This window comes from Myotis davidii, unplaced genomic scaffold, assembly GCF_000327345.1.
Source record: "Myotis davidii unplaced genomic scaffold, ASM32734v1 scaffold18, whole genome shotgun sequence".
Lineage (NCBI taxonomy): Eukaryota > Metazoa > Chordata > Mammalia > Chiroptera > Vespertilionidae > Myotis > Myotis davidii.
This window is the reverse complement of record NW_006292696.1, coordinates 1,715,339-1,740,473: the sequence shown is the minus strand read 5'-3', so window position 1 is coordinate 1,740,473 and position 25,135 is coordinate 1,715,339. Positions and strand designations below refer to the sequence as shown.

General features: G+C 54.3%; 1 protein-coding gene across 6 annotated transcripts in view; it reads right to left on the bottom strand.

The window, feature by feature from the left end:
• NDST1 (N-deacetylase/N-sulfotransferase 1) overlaps positions 1-25,135 on the bottom strand; it is a 52,327-nt gene that overhangs the window by 3,053 nt on the left and 24,139 nt on the right. For 5 of the 6 annotated variants that reach the window (XM_006766256.2, XM_006766254.2, XM_006766257.2 and 2 more), the window contains 12 exons: positions 20,940-21,839; positions 14,522-15,016; positions 11,758-11,845; positions 11,114-11,268; positions 10,288-10,473; positions 9,526-9,654; positions 8,579-8,761; positions 7,547-7,643; positions 5,722-5,845; positions 3,539-3,713; positions 1,291-1,461; positions 538-647 (listed from right to left, as the gene is read on the bottom strand). In XM_006766256.2, the coding sequence (XP_006766319.1) occupies positions 538-647; positions 1,291-1,461; positions 3,539-3,713; positions 5,722-5,845; positions 7,547-7,643; positions 8,579-8,761; positions 9,526-9,654; positions 10,288-10,473; positions 11,114-11,268; positions 11,758-11,845; positions 14,522-15,016; positions 20,940-21,452 (2,426 nt within the window). In that variant the 5' untranslated portion in view covers positions 21,453-21,839. Of the gene's footprint in view, positions 1-537; positions 648-1,290; positions 1,462-3,538; positions 3,714-5,721; positions 5,846-7,546; positions 7,644-8,578; positions 8,762-9,525; positions 9,655-10,287; positions 10,474-11,113; positions 11,269-11,757; positions 11,846-14,521; positions 15,017-20,939; positions 21,840-24,052; positions 24,184-25,135 lie in introns of all 6 variants that reach the window. The other variant, XM_006766255.2, reaches the window with a different exon arrangement.

The following is a 25,135-nucleotide window of genomic DNA, read 5'->3' as shown; positions in this document are numbered from 1 at the left end:
CGTTCCTAGGAAGGCAGCCGGGAGGTGCTTCATTCTTCCTTCTCAAGACGCCCCTGGGCCGCTGAGGGCGCTGTCTGTACCCAGCACGGGAGGCAGCCTGTGCCAGCCCTGAGCCCGGCAGCACGCGCTGGAGAGGGCGCTCTCCGCACGTCTGCACTGGGCTCTGAAGGACTGGGATTATTAACCCTCAACAACATCTGCAGTTTGCTTTTCCTAAAATTATATTAAGTCATAACCTAAGGCTAAGAAACCTTGTGAGAACTGCGGCTGCTCACTGTGGGTCTAACAGGTGAGACATCTGAAAATGCCCCGCACGACTGAACAGAACACCCCAGGGGTGGGGCCGACAGAGGAGAACATTTATAGCTATGACCGAAGTCATGTTATTCGTAGCTTTTCTCCTAAATTGCCGTCAAGGACATGCATCCGTCCTCGCACCGGCTGCTGCTAATTGACCTGTCTCTCCCGTCATCACTCTACACTTCGGTGTCTGGCCCAGCTGCCTGCTCAGGAAATCCGTTCGAAGGCCCCACTCACGCCAAGGCTTTGTGGTAGTCGATGGTGCTGGTCACCCCGAGGAACTTCTGCACTGTGTCCATCACTTTGGCAGGTTCTGTTCTCAGCAGTTTGCCATCCAAGACCAGAATCTGGAAAAAAAGAAAAGATAAAGGCATCATTGAACCTGCGTTCACTCCCGTGGCAAAGGGTCCCCAGTTTTCTGGGTCAGTAACCATGGTTACAAACTGGGGTTCCCGCACTCTGGAGAGTCTGTTGCCTCCCCCGCCTCTGAATGGCAGGTGTCCCTGCCCCCCTGCCCCCTGCGCCTCGCTCCCTGGTCTCTGTCCGCCTCCCTGACCGAGGTCATCCCTTCCTCCCATCCCCACAACTGCCCTCGCTGGCCTCTCCTCAGGCTTCTTGGCCCGTATGTTGCTCTCCTGCCTGAGTCCTCCAAGTTTTCCTAAACGTGTCTCGTGATCTGGCCCTGCCTACCCCTCCAACTAGGTTCTCCCTCCATCACCACACCCCCAAATCCCCTCCCAGGGACCTACTCCAGGGCTTTCTGGGTCCCCTTAAGAATACAGCCTCTGTTGTGATGGAACAAGGACTTGGGGATTCTCACACATCGACCTTGGGATAAACAAGACTGAAACCTTAGAGGACCCCAGAGGTTTAACCCGACAGGGATGGCATTTCCGGCCCCGTGACTGGTGGGAGAGGTTTGGAGGCTCTTTGCCAACCACAGCACGCCCATACTGTGCTGGCCCTCCCGGGGGAGGGATAGGTGGCTACCTGATTGGCGTGAAAGGCGCTGAGCCAGCGCTCAATGTGGGTGGCGTACCAGCCGGGGACCAGGCAGCGGTTCTGCAGGGCACGCAACTTCAAGGACGCGTCGGGCCCGGCCGTGATCACCTCGTGGAAGGTGTACTTCAGGGCCACGGGGTCATCGTGGGCTCGCTGGTGCTGCGGGCAAGGGGAGAGGGTCGGCAGGTCACTTGGAGGGCAAGCAGGAAGAAGCTTGAGTGGGCGAGCAGCCATGAGGCCACCAGAGCCCTGGGTTCAAGTCTACCGTCTGTTTCACATCTGACCTCAGGGAGTCACTGGCCCCTCAGAGCCCTAGTTTCCTCATCTTTGCAAGACATGAGTTGTAGGAGATCAGTTTCCAAACGCTGGTAATTTGCATGTCATCTCTGTAATTTCTGCAATACCCACAAACCACCTGCATGTGCCAATGTCAGCATACCCTTCTTTACATTGACTCATCTTTCTTATTCACACACAGTAATTTCTAAAGAAAACCCACTATCCCCTCCATAAATGGAAAACTAGAACAGTTGTTGCACATGGAAAGTTCATAAATACAATAAAAATAATGCACAGTCAGACATAAACATCTGCTACAGGCCCGGACCCCAAAGCTCGCACTCTCTGTTGAAGACACAGCCTAACAATGTTAGAAAGGAATTATGTGCCACTTGTGCCAAATTAAAAACGTCTCCTTTATATAAATCAGAAGGTGTTACAGACTGAATGTCTGTCCCCTCCCCGTACGTGGAAGCCCTGACCCCGATGTGATAACATTGAAGATGGGGCCTTGGGGCCGTAATGAGGCCGAGTCCGAGATGAGGTCACAAGGGTGGGGCCCTGGTGATGGGATTAGCGTCCCTGTAAGAAGAAACGCCAGCACGCACGCCGCTCTCTTGGCCACGTGAGGACACAGGGAGAAGGCAGTCGTCTAACAGCAAGGAAGAGCACCCTCATCGGGGGCTGCACTAGTGCCACCGTGATCTTGCATTTCTAGCCTCCAAAACTATGGGAAATAAATTCCTGTTGTCTAGGCCACCCAGTCTAGAATATCTCATTATGACACCTGAGGAGACTAAGACAGAAGGACTGGAAGAAATGGACAGGGGGAAATGCCAGGTTTCAACCACCTGAAATAATGCCATGAGTCCTCAGCATCCGCAGAATTCCCATGGTCCAGAGATCAGGGACCTGCCGACCAGGGGGACCCTCACCTGTCCCCATACTCCCACTGAGGGTTGCCCCCGGCTCAGAGGAACGGGGGAGTCTGTGGGACAGACAGCAAAGAGAGTCTGTAGCCGGCCCCCTGCCAGTGCTGTGGGCACAGCGAGGCCCCAGAGAGGAGACAGCCACCAGCACCCAGGTGCACAGGCTCAGAGGGGACAGGGAGCTGCCTACAGTGGCCTGAGGAGCCCTTTCTGGATTGGCTGGTAGACCAGGTACCCCCAAGACCCCAGCACATCACATGGCTGGCAGGGAAGGACACCACCAAAAAGGCCTGTTAAGTCACGTTGTCGAAATCAAACGAAGTCCTAGTTCTCCAGGACGGACTAGGAGTCATACTCTGACATGGATACAGTTCAGGTGACTTCCTAACCTGATCAGGCGTTGCATCCTCCACTGAGAATGACAGATCCTATTATCCTGTCCTCCTCTGAATTCCCGCCCCTGCCCCTCCCAGTACCCAGTGAGGGGCCACAGGGAGGATCAGCCCAGATCACTATTCACCAAATCAAAGCAGACCCAGCTCCACCTCTTTTTGGCATCAGAATGAGAGGCAGGACCCCAGACAAAGCTAGGAGGGTGGGCAGGTAACTGTTGGCTGGGATTCACCAAGGATTTCTGCCGGCTTCCTCCACCAGGCTAGAAGCACCATGGAGGTGGGACTCCAATCTTACCCACCACCACAGCCCAGGAGCCGAGCTAGGCTGTGACTAGTAAATATTTGGTTTTTGCTGTTCTTGTTGTTTTACTGATTTCAGAGAAACGAAGAGGGAGAGACAGAAACATCAATGATGAGAGAGAATCATTGATTGGCTGCCTCCTGCACATCCCCTTCTGGGGGTCAAGCCCACAACCTGGACATGTTCCCTGACTGGGAATTGAACCTCGACTTCCTGGTTTATGGCTCAATGCTCAACCACTGAGCCACACCAGCTGGGCTAGTATTTATTGAACGAATGAGTAGCAGAAAGCCCCACGCCCCCAACCAGGGCTCTGCTCTGGCCCAGCTCACCTGGTACCAGGAATAGGCCCGGTCCGCTGGGTTGATGAGGATGGTCAGGACCTTGGCTTTGGGCAACAGGGCGGCTGCCCGCCGGGGAGCCACTTCCGAATCAAAGTAGTTGGCGCTTTTCTCAAAGTAGAAGTCGGAGGTGGTGTTGGAGGGGATGGGGAAGAACTCCATGTACCTGCAGGACCCAAAGGGTGGCTCACAGTCAAAACTCCTGAGGAGGGGGCTGAGGGATACAGCACAGAGGGCGAGGGTCGCTGGGGGTTGAACTTCCGAAAGCAAGCAGGGCACATGGCTCCCAGCCAAGCAAGGACTTGCTTCTGGCAGCGATGCTAGAGGAATGCCACTTGGCAGTCTCCCTTTCTGGAAATCCTTGGGGTGAGGACAATCTGAAGACTATGGGTTATGTCTCCTTCCTAAACAGATGCTCCCAGAGTAAAACGGACAGGGCCCTAACTCCCACGGCCACCAGGGGGCGAGCTGGGACTCTGAGCGGCCTGACAGTTTCCCAGATGAACCTCCCATATCCCACCCGGAGTGACCGTCCACACTAGTCCTTTGAGACCATCTCTAAATTGAAGGTCACTTAAAAAACTGGATGGACATTCCAGAACCCCCAGGGGCACCTACTCAAGCAAAATAGAGGGACATTTTCAGGGGTTCGTGGGAACCCAAGTGCACGAGGTCCACCCTAGTTACAGTGTGGGATCCCTACCCTAAGCTGTGAGACAGGGGCCCTCCAGGGGGGTCCCAGGGATGTCCCTCATCAGAGCCACATGAGGCAGGTGGGCTCCTGCACCCACCCTTCACATCTACGAAATCAAAACCTTGGGCATGGGCTGAGGAACTGCTCTGCTCTTTTCTCTTCTCTCTTCTCTCCTCTTCTCTCTCTCTCTCTTTTTTCTTTCTTTCTTCCTCTCTTCCTGAATTTTCTTCATAAAATGCATCTTTCTGTCCACAATTCATTGTAATACTTAGATCAAGAAAGCTCTGAAAACAGAAGCTTTGTAGCGAAGCCATTTGGCAGCAAAAAGCTGACATTAATCTTACTTGGTATAAATATTCACATACTTTGCCACAGACGTATTGATGTGTTTGCTAATGGAGTGCTGCCCCAGACCCTGCTGACGGTGCTGCTAAATAGATGGTGTTATGGCACAGCCCTCCCTGCAATCTGAAAAACGCTGGCTTCCAAGAATACATCTCACCACAATAGGTTTAATTTGTTTTTTCACTTTTAAAAAAATATGTTTGTATTGATTTTTACTTTTTTATTTTTTTAGAGAGAGGAAGGGAGAGGAAGAGAGACAGACAGAGTGAAAGAAGTACTGATAGGCTGTCTCCGCATACACCCTGGGGCATGTGCCCTGACCGGGAATCAAACCAGTGATGTTTGGGTGCATGGGTGGGACGACACTTAATCAACTGAGCCACACCAGCCAGGACCACAATAGGTTTTAACAGTTGCAGCCATTTTAGAGATATAGACAGAGAGACAGGTAGGTAAGTAGGTAAATAGAGAGATGGAAAACAAGAGACATAGACCAATAGCGAAAACAAAACAAAAATTGTCATGATCTCTCCACCCAGGTAAACTACTGACATAACAATAATACAGGAGAGTAACACATGTGTAAGGTAAGAAAAGACAAACAGTAGAGAAAGATGTAAATTGAAAAAGGAACATAACACCATCCCCGCGCGGTGCCTACACCATAGTAACCTCGGGTGACGGCTTCTGGTGGAAGCTGCGATGTCAGCCACTCCCCAGGCGACTCCCTGGAGGCTAGCGAGCCGCCTCTGAAGGACCCACAGACACTTTGGTTCCAAGGTCAGCCACAGTGGGACGGGCCAGAACACTTGGATGTTAGCCCCTTGCTCTGTCCCCAGCTCTCGGGACCTTGGCTGAGCCCCTGTCCTCCTCTGGGACTCAGGATGCTTCTGGGCGAGCCAGGGAGGGGCTGGACTCTGACCCTGAGCAGTAAGCAGAGGGTCATCGAGCGTCCTGTCCGTGACAAGGTTCCAACACCGTAGCTCCAGGGTCACCCCGCTCTGTCCCTGTTTACAGGAACTTTAGCTGCGTGTGAGCAAGCACAGCTGCTTCCTGCCGTGGCTACGTGGACCTCCTCCCGGGCAGGCTCTACGGCGGCCTTCCTGTCCCTCTGTGGACAGAAGGGCCCACTTACCAGTCGATGCCTTTGTGATAGTTTTGGCCGTTAAAAAACTGGATCTCCTCGAAGGTCTCTGAGCTGGGGTAGTTGCTGCTGAGGTCGGGGTGCATGCCCAGGAACAGGTAGAGGGCGGTGGTGCCTGCGGGACGGGAAGGGGCTGAGACCAGGCCCTCTACCAATCCTGGGGTCTGGTTCTAGCTCTCCACTGGGCACTGTGAGATCCTGGGGAAGTCCATTCCCTTCTCTGGAGCTTAGTCTCCACATCTATACAGTGAAGGATTACACTAAACCTGGGATGGCAAATACATGGCATGCCTGTGAGCACCCCAACCTCTGCACCCACTGCAGACATCACACACCGCCACAGCATTCTCATCCCTAAATGAGGACTGGAACTCAGAATCTTTCTCACCATGTACCCCAGCAGCCACACCCAACTCAGGACAGGCTCCTCCTAATCCCAGAACTAGGTCTAGGACTATGCTGGGCCCTTCCGGCCCTGGGCCTCTGTTCTCCCTGGCACTTGGGAGCTCAGAGAAAAGGGCGCTCCAGACCCTCCAGGGTGTTCATGTGAAATTCTTGAAGGGCTACGACATCTGGCTCCAGGCGTCTTCTCCTGGGTGCCCTCTCTCATGCCCCTCCCTATTTGACAACACAGGACCTAGCCTCCTCCTTCAGAGCTCACTCCTGTGTGTGAGCATATGGTCACACGCTGCAATGAGAGGCCCCAGCAGAGAAGGAGACTTTAGACTCTGGTGATTAAGAGTGTATGTTCCGGCCCTGACCAGTTTGGCTCAGTGGATAGAGCGTCGGCCTGCGGACTGAAAGGTCCCAGGTTCAATTCCGGCCAAGGGCATGTACCTTGGTTGCGGGCACATCCCCAGTAGGAGGTGTGCAGGAGGCAGATGTTTGTCTCTCATCGACGGTTCTAACTCTCTATCCCTCTCCCTTCCTCTCTGTAAAATATCAAATATATATTTTTTAAAAAGTGTATGTTCTGGCCCTGGCCAGTGTTTCTCGGTGGTTACAGTGTTGGCCCGAGAACCAAAGGGTCCCTGGTTCAATTCCAGTCAAGGGCACGTACCTGGGATGCCCCGATTGGGGCTCATGCAGGAAGCAACCAATTGATGTGGCTCTTTCACATTGATGTGTCTGTCTGTCTCTCTCTCTCTCTCCTCTCTCACCCTCTTCTCCTCCCATCTACTCTAAAATCAATGGAAAAAATATCCTCCAATGAAGATTAACAAAACAAAACAAAAAAGTACGTTCTAGGCCGGGTCACAGAGGCCAGGGTTCAAGGCCTAGATCTGCCATTTCCTAGCTGACTGTGTTAGAGGAAGTCACTTGACTTCTCTGAGTCCCGAGTTTTTTGCTATAAGATGAGGGTACATGTTTGTGTCTTAGAGAGTGTGGATGGCAGATACTTAGCCATCGTGTCACCACTTCCTCCTGCACCTCTGGCAGACACGGCCAACTGATCACATGACTAACTGATCGCAGTCCTCTCTGCACTGAACCGGTTTTGCCTGGCATTGCTCGAACCTGCTGAGCAGCTGATCTGGGCTTCTCTGCCTAGACCGGAGACTCCCAGGACACAGGGAGAGCTCCCTGAGGCTGCGGGGGCTCTGGACAGATTGAAGAATTCCATGCCCTCCCCACCCTCCACCCTGCTCCCACTGCCACATTGACAGGCAATTCCTATTCACCCCAACTTCACTCCTACTTCCTGGGAAAGAGGGGGCAGGTTATGGGGGAATGGGACCAGGGCAAGGTAGTCTCCAGGGTTCCATGCTGAGACAGTAGGCGATGGGGGAGGCTAGTCAAGAGAGAAGAGACCTGCCTGTTTTCTGGGGGCCAATGATGAGGAGTTTGGGGAAGCGGTCACATGTCTTCTCCTTGGACCAGATGTCTTTGTGGCGTTTGTCCTCGCAGGGGTCCTAAAACAACAGGGGAAGGGATGTCAGGGGGGCCAAGAACCCAATGAATGGGCCCCATGGCACGCGGATTGTGGCTCTTACACCCCCAATGACGGGCTTTACAATGTGAGTCCTTGTCACATGCCCACCACGGGACACTGGGCAGCTGGCAGGCAGGGGCCATTTCTGATCAGTCCTAGCAAAATGCTCAGCCCAGGGTTTGTCATGCAAAGGGAATTCACAAGGGGTTGTTGAATTTAGCTGCCTGAGCTGTGTCTTAACCAGGGGTCAAGAACTTTTACTATGAAGTTTAGTAAATCTTCTGAAATGTTAGCAAATATTTTAGGCTCGGAGCCTATCCCGTCTCTGTGGCAGCTAGTGAGCTCCACTGTGCAGCGTGAAAGCAGTCGCAGGCAGCACATACAGGGCTGGGCGCGGCTGGGTCCCAGGAAGACGATAAAAATAGACCAGGGCCAAAGTCTGTGGACCTCTGCTCTGAACTGTGAGTATGTCATCGAGTCCAGCTTCTGTTTCTAGTTTTGACAGTCCCCAGGGGCAGGCTTCCCCGAGAATGGTCTCCCTCCACCCTCCCATCAGGCCCCTTTCCCATGGCTCAGGGCCTGCTGCAGTGAGGAGGGCAGGGAGGACTAAGAGTCTAGCTGGGCTGGCAGATGCTTTCTATACTTCCTCTGTATCATATTCACTTACGGTTGTGCTGCTGTTTTGTCAGAAGCTGTGTGTGAGTGTGCATGCCTGTAGGTCTGTGTGGGAGGTGGACACGTATGTGCATGAGAACAAGTGAGTCAGCCCATGCTGAGAGCAAATGTGCACCTGCATTTACACTCAAGAGTCTGAGGGTGTGAGGTTGAGCCCTGCCCACGTCTGAAGCTTGAGCCTGTGAGCAGTGGGCATTCCCTCCCTGAGACAAGGCCTCCAAGCGCCCCCCTCCCACCCACCTGCCAGAGCGGGTCCTTCTCTTCAGAGAAGATCTGGAAGTACTTCTGGGCCAGCTGCACAGGGGGCAGCGTCTGCAGCCGGAGGTTGGTCCAAGAGTGCAGGAAGCGCACCAGGTGCTTAAAGGTGTACAGGCCCAGGCGGTCATTCCCGTAGTTGGACAGGTGCGTCATGAAGATGCTAATCTGCTCCAGGAGGGGGGAGCAGGAGGAGAGGCAGGGGCTGGTCAGCCTCTGAGCCACCATCACCCACTTCTGACCTTTGGGTCTTGCTTCAGCTTGAAGGGCCACTCGATAACCAGCCCAAGGTTCATCGGGGCCATCCACAGTCTCGCTGTGTAACCTGGGGCTGGGCACTGCCAGGTGAATGCAGATCTGACTGACCAACTACTGCAGCCCTGAGATGGAAGCTGGCCTTTCTGGGTGTTCTGTTTCATGTTTTTGGCGGGGTGGTGGTACATGGAAGATAAGGTAATACTTAGTTATCCCATAACGCTAAATAGTACCACCACTTGATATCTATTTAACATCTTGATATCTATATTAAAGCACAAATTATTATTTCCACTTTACAGATAAGGAAAGACAGGCCCAGAAAGTCCAGGTAAATAGTTTACACTGTATGTATTATACATAGTTTACATATTGTTTACTATGTACATTAACATATACTTATATATTTATACACTCACACCAAGACTGGAGAGAGAACGTGGTTTAGAATGCTAACACTACTCTACTGAAGTGCGAGATTATAAAAGGAAAAAAAGCTCGGATTCACTGCACAGGCCATGCTGCGAGCAGGGACAGAGCTGAGGCTGGAGAGTGGGTTTCCCAATTCCCGCCCTCACACCCGCTCTACCCTCTGCTCCCAGGCCCGAGGAGGCCTGCCTCAGGCAGACAGGCACCGCAGCCCACCTCCCCGCCAGCCAAGGCGGAGGAGCACTCACGGGATTGAGGAGCACGGTGAGGAAGAGCTCGCCCCCATTGATGATCTTGTCCAGCTCGCTGGAGCCACCAGGGTACTCGCTGTAGAAGATGGTGTGTGTGAAGAGGCCGCAGGTCTGCCGCGGGAGGACCTGGGGATGGGGACAGAGAGGAGCTCTGGCACCTCCAGGCATGGATGGAGGAGGGAGGACCCCTCCTAAGAGCAGCCAGGATGTTTATTATCTGTCTCCTCCCATGAAACTGTGGGATCCAAGAAATCAGAGAACTCATCTGTCTTGTTACCACCTCATCCTGCAGTTAATTCAAGGGCCTGGTACTGAGGGGGTTGGTGGGTTGGTGGAGGGTGGATGGATGGATGGATGGATGGCTAACGGATGGACGAACTTGGCCTCCCCACAGCTGCCCCATCTGGGCTGACAACTCATCCTTTCAGCAGTTCAGGCCAAAAACTCTGGAGTCATCCTGGACTCATCTTTCTCCCACACCCGACATCCAACTCATCAGCAGACCCTGCTGGCTCTAACTCCTAAATAAGTCCAGAACCGTCCCAACATGGCCTCCTGTCCAAGCCACCACCATCTCTTGTCTGGAAGCCTGCACCTAACTGATCCGCAGCCTCCCACTTTGTCCCCAGCAGTCTCTGCTCCACACAGCAGCTAAATTGATGGAAACCCTTTTAAAATATGTCAGATACTAACAGCTCACCAAAGCCGTGCTTCAAGGGAGTGTGTGCACACCGCCTGCTGGCTGCAGGGCCCACTCACCATGATGCCGTTGTGGACGAAGCCACGGCGGTAGCGGGCCGGCTTCAGGTGGGGGTACTCCTCCGTGCTGGTCACTCGGATGTTCCACACCTGCTTCCAGGCCTCGTACAGCTGCACGTGCACAGGGTACACGCCCGAGTGGTGGGGCGCCACTGCGTACCCCATGTCTGTGGGAATGCCGTGCTCCTGGGGAGAGGAGGGCCAGGGCAGGGTGAGCGGGGGCCCCATCCCCTCTGGGCCTTATTTCCCTTTGCAGAATGGGACAGAGAAATCAGCAGCTAGAGCAGCAGGGCTGTGGGCCTAAGCCCTCGTGGTACAGAAGGGGAAAGGAGGCCCAGGAGGGAAGGGGATGTGCTCAGAGCCTCCACACAAGGGACTGGCTGAGCTGGGACTCTAACTCTCGGCCCAGTGGCGTGCCCTCCAGCACCCAAGAGCGAGGAACAAAATGGGGCTTTTTCTGCCAACCTGGACCTGGAACTGGTTGTGGCCCAGGCAGAACTAATACCGGCCTCGGCCTCGTGCCCTCCTGGCTGAGGGAGCCCCCCATCCTAGCCTGAAGGGAAGAGCCTGGACTCCGGAAACAAACGGGCCTGGGGTGAAGTCTCACTAGCTGGTGTGGCCGCCCTGCACTTCAGTTTCTTGTCTAACAGGAAGCTACCAATGCCCGCCTCTTGGGGTCTCTGTGAGGCTTCCATGCGACAGGGGCTACAAAGATGTTAAATGAGGAGCTGTCAGAGCCAACTGTGAAAGCAGCCAGAGGCCCACCAGAGGCCCCCAGCCCAGCCCCTAGCCCGCCCGGCTCTGCCCCGGAGGGAATCTTACTCACGACAGCGAACTTCTTGTTCAGGGCCATCTGCTCAGCCAGCACAGACTGGTTGTGGAAGAGGTGGGGCTGCATGTGGCTCCACATGTGGGGGAACCACCAGAACTCCTTCACGTAGGACAGCAGCAGGTCGTCCCCAGCATCCTCAGCATCGGTACCTGCAGCCCGAGCACAGGCAGCTCAGCCCGGCCACCTGCCCTGAGGTCCTCCAACCTGGGCAGGTGGACAGGCTGGGAGGAGGCAATGCCACGCCCCTCAGGAGCTTGGCACCGTTGCCTGAGCTACAGCACAGGAGCAGACACTGACTATGTCTGTAATTTCTTAAAATCCAAGGACACTTTAAGCAGAAATAGTAGTCATTTTAAAAGGTGGGGTAGAGGGGGTGACAAGAGGGAGAACTTCCCCAGAACAGCACAGCCTGCAGCCAGGGAGGCTCAGGGGGAGCCAAGACATGTCCCCAATGGCCTCTGCCTGTGGCTGTGACTGTTCTGTGAGCTGTTGGCTGGGGGGTGGGAAGGGGGGGTACAGGGATCGAATGTGCCCCTAATATGGCCCATCAGACCACATGCTGCCCGTGGCACAGTGCTCTGAGGGCTGGACGTAACGGCCCCTGGAGGTTGCTAGCGGGGCACAGCCGGGCCACTTACCTGTATGGAAGAATTTCCCTGAGTAGCCCAGGTTGAAGGTGAAGTTTGGGATGTGTGTGCGCAGTTCATTCTGTGTATCAAACAGAGCCTAAGACGGGCAGAGGAGAAAGAAAGGGGTGAGGGGAGAGCCAGCAGCTCCCATTCCTCCCACGGAGGCCTGGAAGTGTCCTGCTGTCCCAGGACCGGCTAAAATGTCCGTGGGGCCTGGGGGAAATGAAAGCGTGGGACTCTTACTCAAAATTAAGAATGACAGAAAGGCAGAGCAGAGCATTACACCTGTACGAGCCCTTCGGAGCACGGGGCCCTGAGTGGCTGCACGGGCCCCATGCCCCCGAAGCCAGTCCCGAGTGGCCACCCACACCAGGCTTCTGGCAACGGGGGTCCCAGACCCCAGGCTGGCTCTGCTGTGTCCTTGAGGCTTCATAACTTCTCCCGGCCTCAGTTCCCCCGGGTAATGGGGGCAACAGCACCTCCCTATGGGGCCCTTGGGAGAATTAAATAAGATTTTGCATGTTGAACTGTCTGACATTTGGTAACTGGTGATGTCGTATGTCTGTCTATGTCACTGCCACTGTAAGCCCCAGATCTTCACATGTCAAATGTGGAGGACTTCTCCTCACAGGGGAATGCAAGGCCAATGTCAAAGGACCATGACCTTTCCAGCGATGTACTGGGCACCCAGCAAAGCAATGTTCCCAGGCATGGCACGCCCAGTGCTTTGCAAGTCAATGAAGGGTTGTTGACACTTCTGAAACAAACCTACAGTTGTACTCTGGGATCAGGACTCGAAAAAAACATCCTTGCACGACACACAAGGCTATCCAAGAGCCTGCTATCCAAACACCGCAGACTCCATGTCCTGGCCCCCTGGGCCGCCACCGGCATCTTACTATGGCCACACACTGCCTGGTGGACACGCACATTCCAGCCGGGTGGCCTTGGGTGAGGTACTTCATTTCTCTGAGCCTCAGTGCCCTGCTCTGTAAAATGGGACTTACGACAAGGCCCACCACACAAGGCTGCTGTGAGGGTCCGATGAGGCAACACATAGGCCTGAGCCCAAGCCTGGCCCTCGCCAAGCCCTGCATAAGCAGCTGTTGTTGGCGTTATTTGAATTGCACTGACAGCCAGCACTGCCCCAGTCTCTGAAAGGCTCGGTGCAGCCCGTGCTTGGGATTAAAGAAAAAACCCCACTCTGTCCTTTTTGACTCACAAGGACATTTAAGGCAAACGGGACCCTGGCTGGTGAGTGTGGTGCAGTCTGCACTGAGCTAAGCGAACGGCAGAGGGCGCTTCTGTTTGTATTTTTTACAGAAATGGCTCCAGACTGCTAGCATTCCTCCCACTCTAAAACAGGGAAAATAAGCACAAGGCAGGGGGCAACCCCAGGTTCATGGGGATACAGTGAGCATGGAGCCTGGTTGCCACATGAGGTTAACCCCGGACAGGCAGCGAAGGCCCAAGTTACACGGGAGAGAACAAGGTTGGGCCATCAGAAGACCGTCCTAAGAAATCTCAGGAGGAAACACGATTCATAAAGCAGACCAAAGCAATGCTGCCCTGTCCCAGGAGGTGGGAGCCGGGACGGCTCAGAGCCTGGCTGTCTGCACCCCGCTCACGCCTCACCCCAGCACCTCTGTGAAAGCCTAGGATGCAGAAAATAGCCTGAAACCCTCCTGTCCACCCATCTTGTCACTTTGTAGCTGAGGCTGAGATGGGAAGGGACCTGCCCAAGTCACCCAGTGAGGGTCAAATTGGAACCTGGAGCCAAATCTTGATTCCCAAGACAGTGCCTACTCCCTACACCATCTGCTCTGCCCTCCTAGGGAGGCAAGAGGAAGAGTAGAGAATTTACTCTTGACCAAGGCAGGAGCGTGACCCCCCACCCCAGCCTTCCTTCCAGGCCCAGGGCCAATCCCAACAGTGATATCAGAGGATGGAGACAGCAGGTGAAAAGCATTCCTCTTGGAAGTCTCTTTTCCAATCCTCCTCCCAACATCAAAAGGAGTCTCGGTTTGGCGCTAATATGTCTCTGACACTTGCTAATCAGTAGAAGAGGACAGGCGGCCAGAGGCAGCAGTGTCTCAGCAGAATTTAATCCTGGCTTTGTTTTCACTGGAGCTATTGTTATGGTTGCCCTCTATTCATGGCAACCGACACTGATTCCCCATTTCTCACTAGTGAGGGCCTTTCCTTCGTAAATAACTTTGAGTAAAATAGCGAGTAGATGAAAAGTCTAAGACTGTGTGATGGTCTTAATGTGCTGGCTTCTCTTTAGTAGTGAGCCGTTTGTAAAACTTCCTGGTTTGCAAACTGCTTGTACAGAGAGTTTAGTATGGTAAACACACTTTGAATTAAACACATGAATTCCACTGTCTACACAGACCTCAGTTGAAATATGCCTTGTGTATAACTCCAGCTCTAGCTCTTGTTTAAGGAGTTTGTAGGAACTCTGGGACTGACATATAAACATTTCTGAGAGTTAAAAATCATGTTTGGATTACAAGGCGGGTGAACGACCCTGCCCAGCTCCCATCTGTGTCTCCGTGGCTGGGTCTCTTCCTCCAGATGCAAATTCTTCTATAGTCAATACTTCGACATAGTTTTAAATGACACTGGCTTCAAATAAGGCAACTAATAAAGCCAGCTGGCCAAGGGAGGGCCTAACAGTGCAGAGGAGATGCAGACAGCCAAGTCCTGACTGAGTACAGGAAGGTGTGCAGGTCGGCCGGCCCCCCTCCCCGGGCTGGTACCCAGGCCCTACCTTCACGTCCTCCACCTTCATGCGTGTGCCCTCCTTGCCCACAAAGATGTCGTCGATGTCCACCAGGATGTAGCGGTCCAAAGGCAGCGAGAGGTGCTTGCCGGTGAGGAAGGCCACGGCGTCCACGAAGACGAGCTTGTGCAGCCAGAAGTTGAGGTTGTTGCCGAAGAGCACGCGCTGGATGCCGTCATGGAGGCCCAGGTCCTGGACCACGGTGGTGTGCAGCGCGGCGTGCAGGCCGGCATCTGCGCCCAGGTGCGGCATGGACTCGGAGGAGCGCGTCTTGGCCAGCAGCACTGGCTCATAGGTGGAGTGGTTGGACTGGAACACGGTCCAGTCCTCGCCGGGCAGCATACCCTTCTCCACCTCGCTGGGCCGCGTCACGTAGAGCAGCGGGGACCTGGGGTTGATGCTGCAGTCCTTCAGGCCCAGGTTTGAGTGCAGGAACAGGGGGAAGCCTTTGAGCTGCGCACTCAGCAGGCTGTTCTCATTGGCCTGCAGTCGGGGTGAGGCAGGGAGAGGGAAACAGAGCCATCATGTCCAGAACCCTAAGGGACCACAGAATCTCAAGTGTGCGATAACAGTAATGTCACTCACCTTCCAGGTGGCTTACCACGCATACCTCTGGCCCTGTGCTAACCGGGCCACGCAAACGCAGCTTCACCTGTCACAGTAATATACTAGCTAACTCGTATACTGTCCTTACCGGAGCCAGGCACTGGGTTCAAGCGCTTTGTATGCGGGTTGCTAGTAATCCTCAGTGACCCCCACCGTGGAGGAGGCATTGCTATCATTCCCATTTTACAGATGAGGAGAACGAGGCTCAGAAAGGCTAGGTAACTTGCCCAAAACCACAGAGAGAGCAGTCCAGCAGTGAGAGTATGGACTCTACCAGCAGACTGCCTGGCCCTGGGCAAATTATGTAACCTCAGTTCCTCTGCTGTAAAATGTGCCTGAGAATTCGGTAAGTAGCTCATGAGGTGGTGGAGGAGGATAGTGTAATGCTGGCAGAAGTGCTTAGAACAGGGCCGGCGGCATCAGCAATTGCTCATTCAGTCCTCACATGAGCCTCAGGAGCTGAGGAAACCGGCTTTGAGGGGAGTGCGGCCCTCAGTCACACAGTGGTCAGGAGGAGCCAGTTCGTAGCCGGTGGTCTCGTTCCGGAGCCCATGCACCTGACCACCAGGCTCTGTTTCCTGGGGGTTTCCAAACTGCTTTGGCCACACAAACCTTCCTACAGGGGAAATCTGAGGTGATGCCAGTGTAGACAAGATCAAAGAGGAGGCATCTACTGGGGGTGCAGACACTCCACCCCATAGCTCTCCCAACCCCCATATACCCCCAGTATTCTCAAGGCCATCCCCTCACAGGAACCCAACTCCCCATACCTCCCTTCTCTTCCCAGGGTCTGCTGCTGCCCAGCTTCCTGGGGACCTGCAGACAGTACCCTCAACTCCCACTTCTCTTCCCTAGGCTCACAGCCCTGCTCCTACACACCCTCTCACCCTCCCAGCCACCTGCCTTTGGATATGGTATAATTTGTCCTTGTCTCTGTGCCATTCTATCTTCTTGGCCTGGAAAACTCCTGCTCATCCTTCAAAACCCAATGCATATACCCTCTTCTCTGCACTGGCCTTCCTGGGACCATGTTAAAGCCTCAGCTATAGCCCTTTTTACCTTGGTTGCTGCATTTATGTTGAGGGTCTCTCTCCCACCAGTCTGTACCCTCTTGAGGGCATGGGCTATGTCATTTCCAGCATAGGCTTGACACCCCGAGGGAGTGAACACATATTTGATGAGTAACTGAATTTTTAAAAATGAAAGAGGAACAGACAGCTCTCCAGTACCTGGCACGTGCCAGCTGTTCGGTACAGGTTTTACCTGTTCATTCTCTAGCTATTCACCATGCCAGACACGATGTTTAGTGTCAGGGATACAGTGAGGAAAAACAGACAGGGTCCTTGCCCTCATGAACCTTCAAGTTGAGCAAGGAAGAGAGACAGCAATCAAATCGCAGAAATAAATATAAAACTTCAATGAGGCACATGTTGCAAGAGGAGGTGCATCATTCTAGAAAAGTGGATGACTGGCGTCGTCAACCAGGGAAGGCCTCCTGGAGAAGGGGGCCTCCTGGAGAAAGGGACTCAAAGGAGTAAGCATCAACAAGGGGAGAGGGAGAGGCCCAGTTCTAAGAACAGCAAGTGCTAAGGCCCTGAGGCAGGAGAGGGCTCAGCACAGTCAAGGAATGGCAAGAGGACAACAGAGTGATCAAGAGAGGAAAGAGGAGGAGACAGCAAGGTCAGCTAGCGCCAGACTGCAGGACCATGAAGGCTGGAAGTGGCAGTGGGAAGCCATCAAAGACTCCATCAGAGCGTTCTGAACAGAGGGCTAACAGGTTCCACTTGCATTTTACCAAGACCCATCTGGCTGCTGTGTGGAGAATGAGTGGGGTGGGGCACAGCAGCAGTGGACAACGGGCACCAGGGAGGCTAGAGAGGGAGGCGGGTGGTGCCTGGGGCCGCCCTGGGGAGCTGGCCAGGTGAGCACTGCACCAGGGCACCCGCTGTGCCCCAGGGTAGAATTGCATCTGCCCACAAAGGTGCCTCTTACTCTCTCCTTCACGCAGGAGGGCTTTTTCTAATTCCCACAAAGGCTCTGCAGGGCCCTGGCCTTGTAAACCGTGATAGGAGCCGAATTTGATGTTATCAGTTACCAGGAGTGCCTGCCAACTGCCCACTCTGTCCCAAGCCTCAATGCAGAGCGCCCCGCCCTGAGAGGCCACCTCTCTCAACCCCAGGCTCCCCACCACCCTGTAAGCCAGCACTGATCAAAGATGAGAACTGTATTTCAGGCCCTGTCCCTCACCTGCTGTGGCCTGGAAGGTCACACTGGACCACAGGCACTGGGGGATCCCATTTCAAAGCCCCGACCCTGAGCTGACTGCCAGGCACTGGCAGCTCAGCCAGCTGCCCAGCTGGAAGACACTGAAGAAGGGGAAAAGCCAAGTTGCTGACTGTCCACTCTGTCAGCAATGAAAGGAACCAGCAGGGAAGGGAATGGAGAGTAAGCCTCGCATCACAGAGACTGACCCCCAGGGCAGGCCTCGCCCTGCAGGAGGGGAACCCCTCCTGTCCCTCAGCACTAAGGACCCACTCAGGAGACACCGAGTCTTCCAATGAGGCCATCCAGGCAGCGGAAGGAAGCCCTGGTCCAGGCACTGGGAAGCCCGGGACAGACTTCATGACTGGCTGATGACCTTGTGTCCTCCCCATGTGTCCTCTCCAGGCCTCGCGTCAGCTTGTTCTGGGTTAGAAGCCAGGAGTATGGTTGTCAAATCTTGGCTCTGACTTACTGGCTGTGTCATCCTAGAAAGTCATTTAACTTTAAAAAAGAAAATGTTTCTACTGATTTTAGAGAGAGAGAAGGAAGATGGAAAGAGAAACATTGATGCGAGAGAAACATCTATAGACTGCCTGCTGCACTTCCCCTACTGGGAATCGAGCCCGAAACCTGGGTATATACCCTGACCAGGAATTGAACCAACGACTTCTCAGTGCATGGGACAATGCTCAACCAACTGAGCCACACCAGCCGGGCCACTTAACTTACTTCCTTACCTGCAAAGGAAGTGTCTGCTTCACAGGGCAGTTGTGAGAGTTACGCATGGTCAGGCAAGCAAAGCAACGGACTCAGTGTCTGGCATGCAGTCAGTGTGCAAAAAAAGGTCAGGCAGCCCTTGTCACTGCCAGGAACTGGGACTGCCGATGAAGACCTGCTCCACCTGAAGGACCTCTCGTGAGCACAGGCTCAGAGACATAAGACTAAGTGCTTCCACCAGCTGCTTGCTAGACACAGAAATGACAAAGCATGACTGGGTGGCCGCAGGCACCAGGCACTGTGCTAGAGTTCCCCACCCCGTCTTGCTTTGTCTTCAACATGGCCCAGTGAGGCAGCTGTGATTGGCTCCACTTTACAGATGGCTTGAGTGACCCTGTCCAAGGTCACTCTGCTTTTAAGTAACAACAAGATCTAATCAAGGGCCTGGACGTTTCTGCCCTTGCTCTCCTCCTGAACTGGGAATGCAGCACCAGTGGGAATTGGAAAATGAATCTCCAGATCCCTGGGGTCCACAAACCATGTGGGTTTGGCCAACCCAATGCACAGTGCTGAAGGTGGCCTTGCAGAAAGAGCCCAAAAAATGTATACTTGGCCGACAGAGGGCGCCAGTAAGAGTAGAAAGTCACAGGTCTCTGATCAAAACCAAGTAAGGGTCTCCTGTTATTCAATAGGGTAGGGAGAGCAGGAAGACCTGGAATTGCCACCGACCCTACTAAGCACGTCCTTGCCCCTCGCAGGGCCTCATGTTCACCTGGAGAGTAAGGAACTCGGGCTAGATGGGATCCAAGTTCTCAGCTGTACCAACTGTGCCCAATGACAACAGTCCACTGCCTGGTTTCCAGAGACTGGGAGCTCTGTGCACTGGATGTGGCCTCTGATGCAAATTCTACTAAATAAATGGTATGAGGTTCCTGAACTCACTGCATGATGGTTAAGACTAAGGCCCATAAAGCCAGACGCCTGGGTTCAAACCCTAGATCTGTACTCATTGGAGGTGTGTGCATGGGCACATTTCTTCACCCCTCTTTGCCTCTATCTCCTTCCTCTTAAATCAGGAGGATACCTACCTGGCTGGGAGGATGGTCTACAAGTGTTCAATGAGTTAATTCGTATGAAGCATAGAGGACAGGCAGGGCATGGCTCCGGGTGAGCACTCAATAACCGTCAGGCCTGGGGCTCTGACTCGATCTTAATGAAGTCCATGGAAGGAAAGGGAACAGAGTCCAGGAGAAAAGAAGAGAGTCTGACAATGAAGAGAGTCTGACTTTATGCCACTATAAAGCCATAAACCAGGTCAGCATTTCCCAGAGGGCGATCTGTGAGGAGAAGGGCTTTGTGATCAAGCCAGTTGGGGAACAAATCTCACCAGGTTGCTCTACTGCAGGACTTCTAAGAGCCTTCAATTCCTTGACCCACAAAACCTCAATGGGTGGCAGAGCGTCCTGCTGCATTAACGCATGTAAGAACACGCTGTGGAAACCCATCATGACGCCAGGCTCCTCCCAGCACAGGGGAGTCCACAAACGCGTGGGAACGCATGGTCATCCAACAGTGGGCATGGGCCCCTTCTGAGCCACCTCCTGCTCCCCTCCCTGCTCACGCCAGGCAAGAGCCTGCTTCAGGACCCATACACTTACCCTCCCCTCTTCCGGGAAGGCCCTGGCACAGAGCCACACAACTCCTTCCCTCACCTCCTTCCAGTCACTATATCAAGGACAACTCCCCTGGCCATTCTATCAAAAACAGTCTCAACCGCTATACCCATCGCCCACTCTGCCCTTGGCCTGCGTTACTTCTTTGTGAAGGTCTCACCACCCGCCACAGGGTGTTTATTTGTTCACTGTCTGTCACCCACCCCTCCCCACGGCAACGTCGGCTCCGTGACAGAGGGACCTTGCACATCTGCTCACTGTGCCCAGTGCACAGCACAGGGCCTTGGACATGCTAAGTGCTCAGTAAATACTGACTGAATTAAGGAACAAATGCCCCCAAGCGCCCAGCTAGAGTCCCAACCAAAGTGTGCTTTCATCAGGCAGGTCAAAGTTCTTTGGCCAGAGCCTCTGGATGTCCATCCAGCTGTCCCCACCTGCCCCTCCCCAAGGACAGCTTCTCCAGGACACTGTCAACAAGGACTCTGACCCCAGCAGTCATTCGGGGTGCCCCCCACAGAGCCCAGAGCAGCTGGCCTGCCCACTGGGATTTCTTTTTCTCTTTCTCCCAATGCAAAATGGCTCCAATTCAGGAGGTGCATAAACCCCACACCCCACCACAGCCCAGAGGAAAGAGCCTGCGATCCAGAGCCCAAACTATCTCAGTCTCGGTTCAAATCCTGGCTCTCCCACTTAGAGGCTACACAGACACATATACATAACCTAACCCTCCTGAACCTTGGTTTGCACATCTGCAAGATGGGGGCGACATACCCATCCCTCAGGAGGCCTGCCACGACAGGTTTTGAGGGACCTAGCAGAGCATATCCTCTCCTACCCATCCCTGGGGCCTCCTTCAGGCAAGTACCTGCTATATGCCAAGTCCCATGCATGGCAGGCAATTCCCCTGCCATGTGCTCCTAATAAAAGCTAATCCTTAAAAAGCACCTACTAGGCACCAGGCACAGGGTGCCCCAAGTGCCTTACACACACTCATCCATTTAACCTCCACAAAAATCCTGGGAGATAGGTGCTACCATGGCACCCATTTTACAGATAAGAAAAGTCAGGCACTCAGCTAACGAGTGTGGAGATGGGATTTGAACTCAGCTGGAGCTCTTAACTGCTTGGGGACCCTGCTCCCTGCGTACCTTGAAGAAGCCGATGATGCCCACGCCGTAGGCCACACAGTACTTGTCCAGCAGCTCCCGGTTCCAGGCGTCCAGGTTCACGTACTTGAGGATGTTCTCGTAGATGATGAGGGCAAAGCGGCCACGGCCCTTGTCAGTGAGTGTGGGCATATCCCCCTTGCCCGGTGCAATTTCTGTGCGGTACTTAAAGCGGCTCGACTCCAGGATGGCCACCACCTCCTGGCCCAGCTGTGAGTAGAGGCTCTCCACAAACACCAGCACCAGTGGGTCCGTACGGGAAGGGGTGGCCGCCTGCACGGGCTTGAGCGGCAGCAGGCGGCTGGGGGCAACAGGCGGAGGGTCCCCACAGTCAGGCTCGGGGGCGTCTGCCGAGGGCTCCAGGCCCCGCTTCCAGCCATATAGGTAGTAGGCGGAGACACAAACGCTGACCACGCAGAAGACAAAGAGCAGGAAAAAGATGGCCTGTGGGGACACGTGCCGACACAGCCTGCGGAGGCGCGCCAGGGTGGGCATCCTGGTCCCCGAGACCTTGGCCACCAGAGGCCCGGCCTGCCCTGGCCACCCTAAGGCCCCACGCAGAAGGAGACACCGGAGTTGTCCACGGGCCAACAAGTTCACAGACAGTTAACAAGCGAGGCCCTCAGCGGGCGGTGGGAGTGGAGGATCCGGGCCGCCGGCCCTTCCTCCCAGCCAGGGGCACAGTCCGCAGGCTGGTTGAGCTCCTTCCTTCCTCCTCGCCCCTTTATGTCACCATGGCAAACCCCCACGTGGTCCTGTGCACAGCAGAAGTACCCCAGGGCGTCAGGGCCTCCTGGGGGGGCCGGGCAGCGGGCAGGAAGACACTGGGCAGGCCCGGGGATGCCACATGCTGCTGGCTTGGTGGGGCCCCCGGGGCCAAGGCTGTGGAGAGAAGTCAGAAAGTGAAGAGTCAGAGTGTGGGCTTTGGGGTTAATTTATGAGTGTCCAGGCCCAAGTTCAAGTACTGCTGCCTAACCTGGCTGAACGATCTGCAAGAGCTCCTTAATCTCTCGGAGCCTCAGTTTCCCCGTGTGAAAAGGGGCTGCCGGTGGGACCCAGCTCACAAGACAGGCTGGGGGATTAGTCCAACAAGGTCTGAACATGGCTGACAGCAGCACCCAGCGTCTGGTGTCCTCAAGGGCAGCTGCTATTTGTTATAGTTGTTGGAGTCAGAGACCAGACCAAGAAAACTCCAGGAGTGGGAAGAAGTGAGACAGTAGACACTACCCAGGCCTGGGAGCTGGAGGTGGAATTCTAAATCACACTCGAACACCACGTCCTCACTGTCTCTCTCTCAATGACCTGCAATGCTTCTCCCCTCCCCCATTTCTCTGAATGAGCCCAGCAGCCCCATCCGACAGATGAAAAGGCTGAGGCTCAGGCAGAGCAGCCAAGCCAGGGCTGTGAGGCATGGGCGGCTGAGCTATGCTGGAAGGGCCCTCTCAAGCATCAGTGACCTCATCTGTGAAATCAGAACCTCTGGGCCACAGGGCCAGGGCTCAGGGAGGACTGAGTTAATCAGCCCAGGAGCTTGGCACCAGCAATAGCCCAGGAATGGCAGCTGCCACTATTTGCCCCAACGCAACAGGCATCTTCCATCCTCAGGGCTCATGCCACACAGGTACACACACCAGGATCCCGAACTTGTCGAGGGAAGGCGGGCAGGGCCCCAGGCAGCCAGAACTTGGGTTCCAGTCTCCCCCTCAGCCAACTCCTGACAGGCATGCTGCCTATATGGGTTTCTCTGGAGAGTTGATGAGACCACCCGCCCATACTAAGGCCCCAATTCCATCACCCCAAATAGCATCCCCCCACACACAGCCCTCTAGTCTCCCTTCAACATGAGTGGAAGCAGCTGCTGAAGGCTAGCAGGAGAGCTCCCCAGGGCACTGCGTGTTGGGACAGGGACAGAGGTGCAAGGGCCTGGGCTGGTGCAGCCGGGGAGGAAATGTGAACCTAAGACATGGATTTGGGGGTGAATATCTTCAAGGTCCCTCCCCAGCTCCAAGGCAATACAGGGTGTTCCACATGGGTACGACACACCATGCCAGAGAACTTCTAGGAACTCATACTAGGAACTTATCCTTAATGGCAAAGTGTATAAAGATTTCCCCGCAAAAATACACCCCCAGTGCTATTTATAACAGCAAAGACGCCGTTTACAAAAGCAAATGCCAACAACAGGAGACTGCCTTTGGCAATTACAGCGCAAGCATGTGATGGCATCCAGGCAGCCATTTACAAGACGTCAAAAAACATTTACTGACACAGCAATAGAATTACCATATAGATTGTTAAAGTGGCAAACTTGTATAAAACAGTACGCATTGTCATACTTTGGGCAAAAAATTTTATGCATAGGCTAGAAACTGGTACTAAATCCAAAAAAATGTTAACAGTGATTATCTCGGAGGGGTTTTTATTTTCTTCCTTTTATTCGCTTCCTAAATTTCCTATAATAATCATTTGGTATTTTTGTGAAAATAAGAAAATAAATGTTTTCAAAAGATATGCTCATAGACTGACAGATCTCAGAGGGAAGGGAGGAGAGGGGTTGGGAAGAGATTAACCAAAGATCTTCTATGCATATATGCATAGCCCATGGACACAGACAATAGTGTGCTGAAGGCCTGGGGTGGGGCTGGAGCTCGGTGGAGGAGGGCAAAGGGGGGAAATTGGGGGGCATCTGTAATACTCGCAACAATAACAACAAAGGTGTGCTCAGAAGCAAGGGGAGGACAGTCACCAAGTGCTGTGACCCCGAGCACAACCTGCCCCTCTATGGGCTTCCTGTCTATTAGAGAGGGGTTTAAGCCAGATGATTTCTGGGGGCTCTTTCACCGCTGAAAGTCTATACTTCAGTCCCTACTATGTGCCACCACCATGGGGAACCCGAGACCACCAAGAAAACAGGCACCTACAAGGCAGGGGGATGATGTGGCAGTGGGGAAGGGAGGGCGTGTGAGAGACCTGAAGGCCACACCGTCCCGGGAGGGAGGAGGACCGAGGAAGGCTTCCGGGAAGAAGTGGTACCTAAACTGACCAGCAGGACAAGTAAGGGCTGACCAGGGGTAGGAAGAGGGAAGGGCACCTACCACACGCAGCTTGCAGTTGAGGTAGTGTGTGGGCTTTCCAGGGACTCAGAAGTTCCAGCTGACAGCAGGCAAAAAGGAACAGGTTTCCTGGGTGGAGTCAGGAGGGCTGAGGTGACTGGTCCTGTTTATACCTACGGTGCACCTGTGTCCTACTCCCACTGATAAGGGCAGCCCTCTGCCCTACGATCCCAGTGAGCCCCACCCCTTGGTCCGGGGCCAGGACAGACCTGTGGGTGGAGCGGGAGAGCTGCTCCAATGGTGCCCTGCTTGCCACTGAGGCCTGAGGCCACCCAGCCTCACTTCCCGCGCAGGCCTGGGCACTGCGCTAACAGGATTTCAGCGCGTGTGGAAATGATGCAATCAGCAGCATCTCAGACATCGGGGGACACAGACCCTTGTGGGAATCAGATAACATTTTTCCAGCAAAAAATATGCACGTGCCCTGGAAAATGCTGTAATGATCTCAAGAAGTCCAGGCCCTGTGACCCCAACCCCATCCGTGGACCTAAAGCCCTAGGCTAATACAGCCAGCCACCTCCGTTCACACCCAAGCCCACCACCCAGTGCTTGTGGGATCCTGGGCAAGTTAACTTTTCTGTGCCCCCATTTCCTGATCTGTAAAAGAGAAACACTTAACGTACTTCCCAGAGCTGTGAAAGTTGAGTGAGTGGATCCATGTGAAGTGCTCAGAGCCATGGCTGTGCGCGGCGCGGAGGGCCAGCCGCTATGATCATGCCCGTTGTTTATTTCCAGTGCTCACCGTGTGGACAATAACTGAGCCCACGAACACTGCAAAGCTCTGCGTGCTCCCTCTGAATCCCCTTTGCAGAGGCTGTGGCCTTTCCCAGGAACTAGATGGATGGACAGGGAGGGGCCAGAAGGTCAGGCCAGGAGGCTAGGGAGGAGGCCATGGTAAAGCCCAGCCCAGCCCAGCCCAGGCTAGAGAGAGGGTAAAGGAAGCAAGAAAATGGGCCCACCAGCCTGTGCCCAGAGAAGTCCAAGTACCTGGGATGGGAGTGGGAGGGGCCAGGAGCTTTGTGAATAAGCAATGGCCTCCAGTGAGCTGGCCTCCAGCACTGCCCC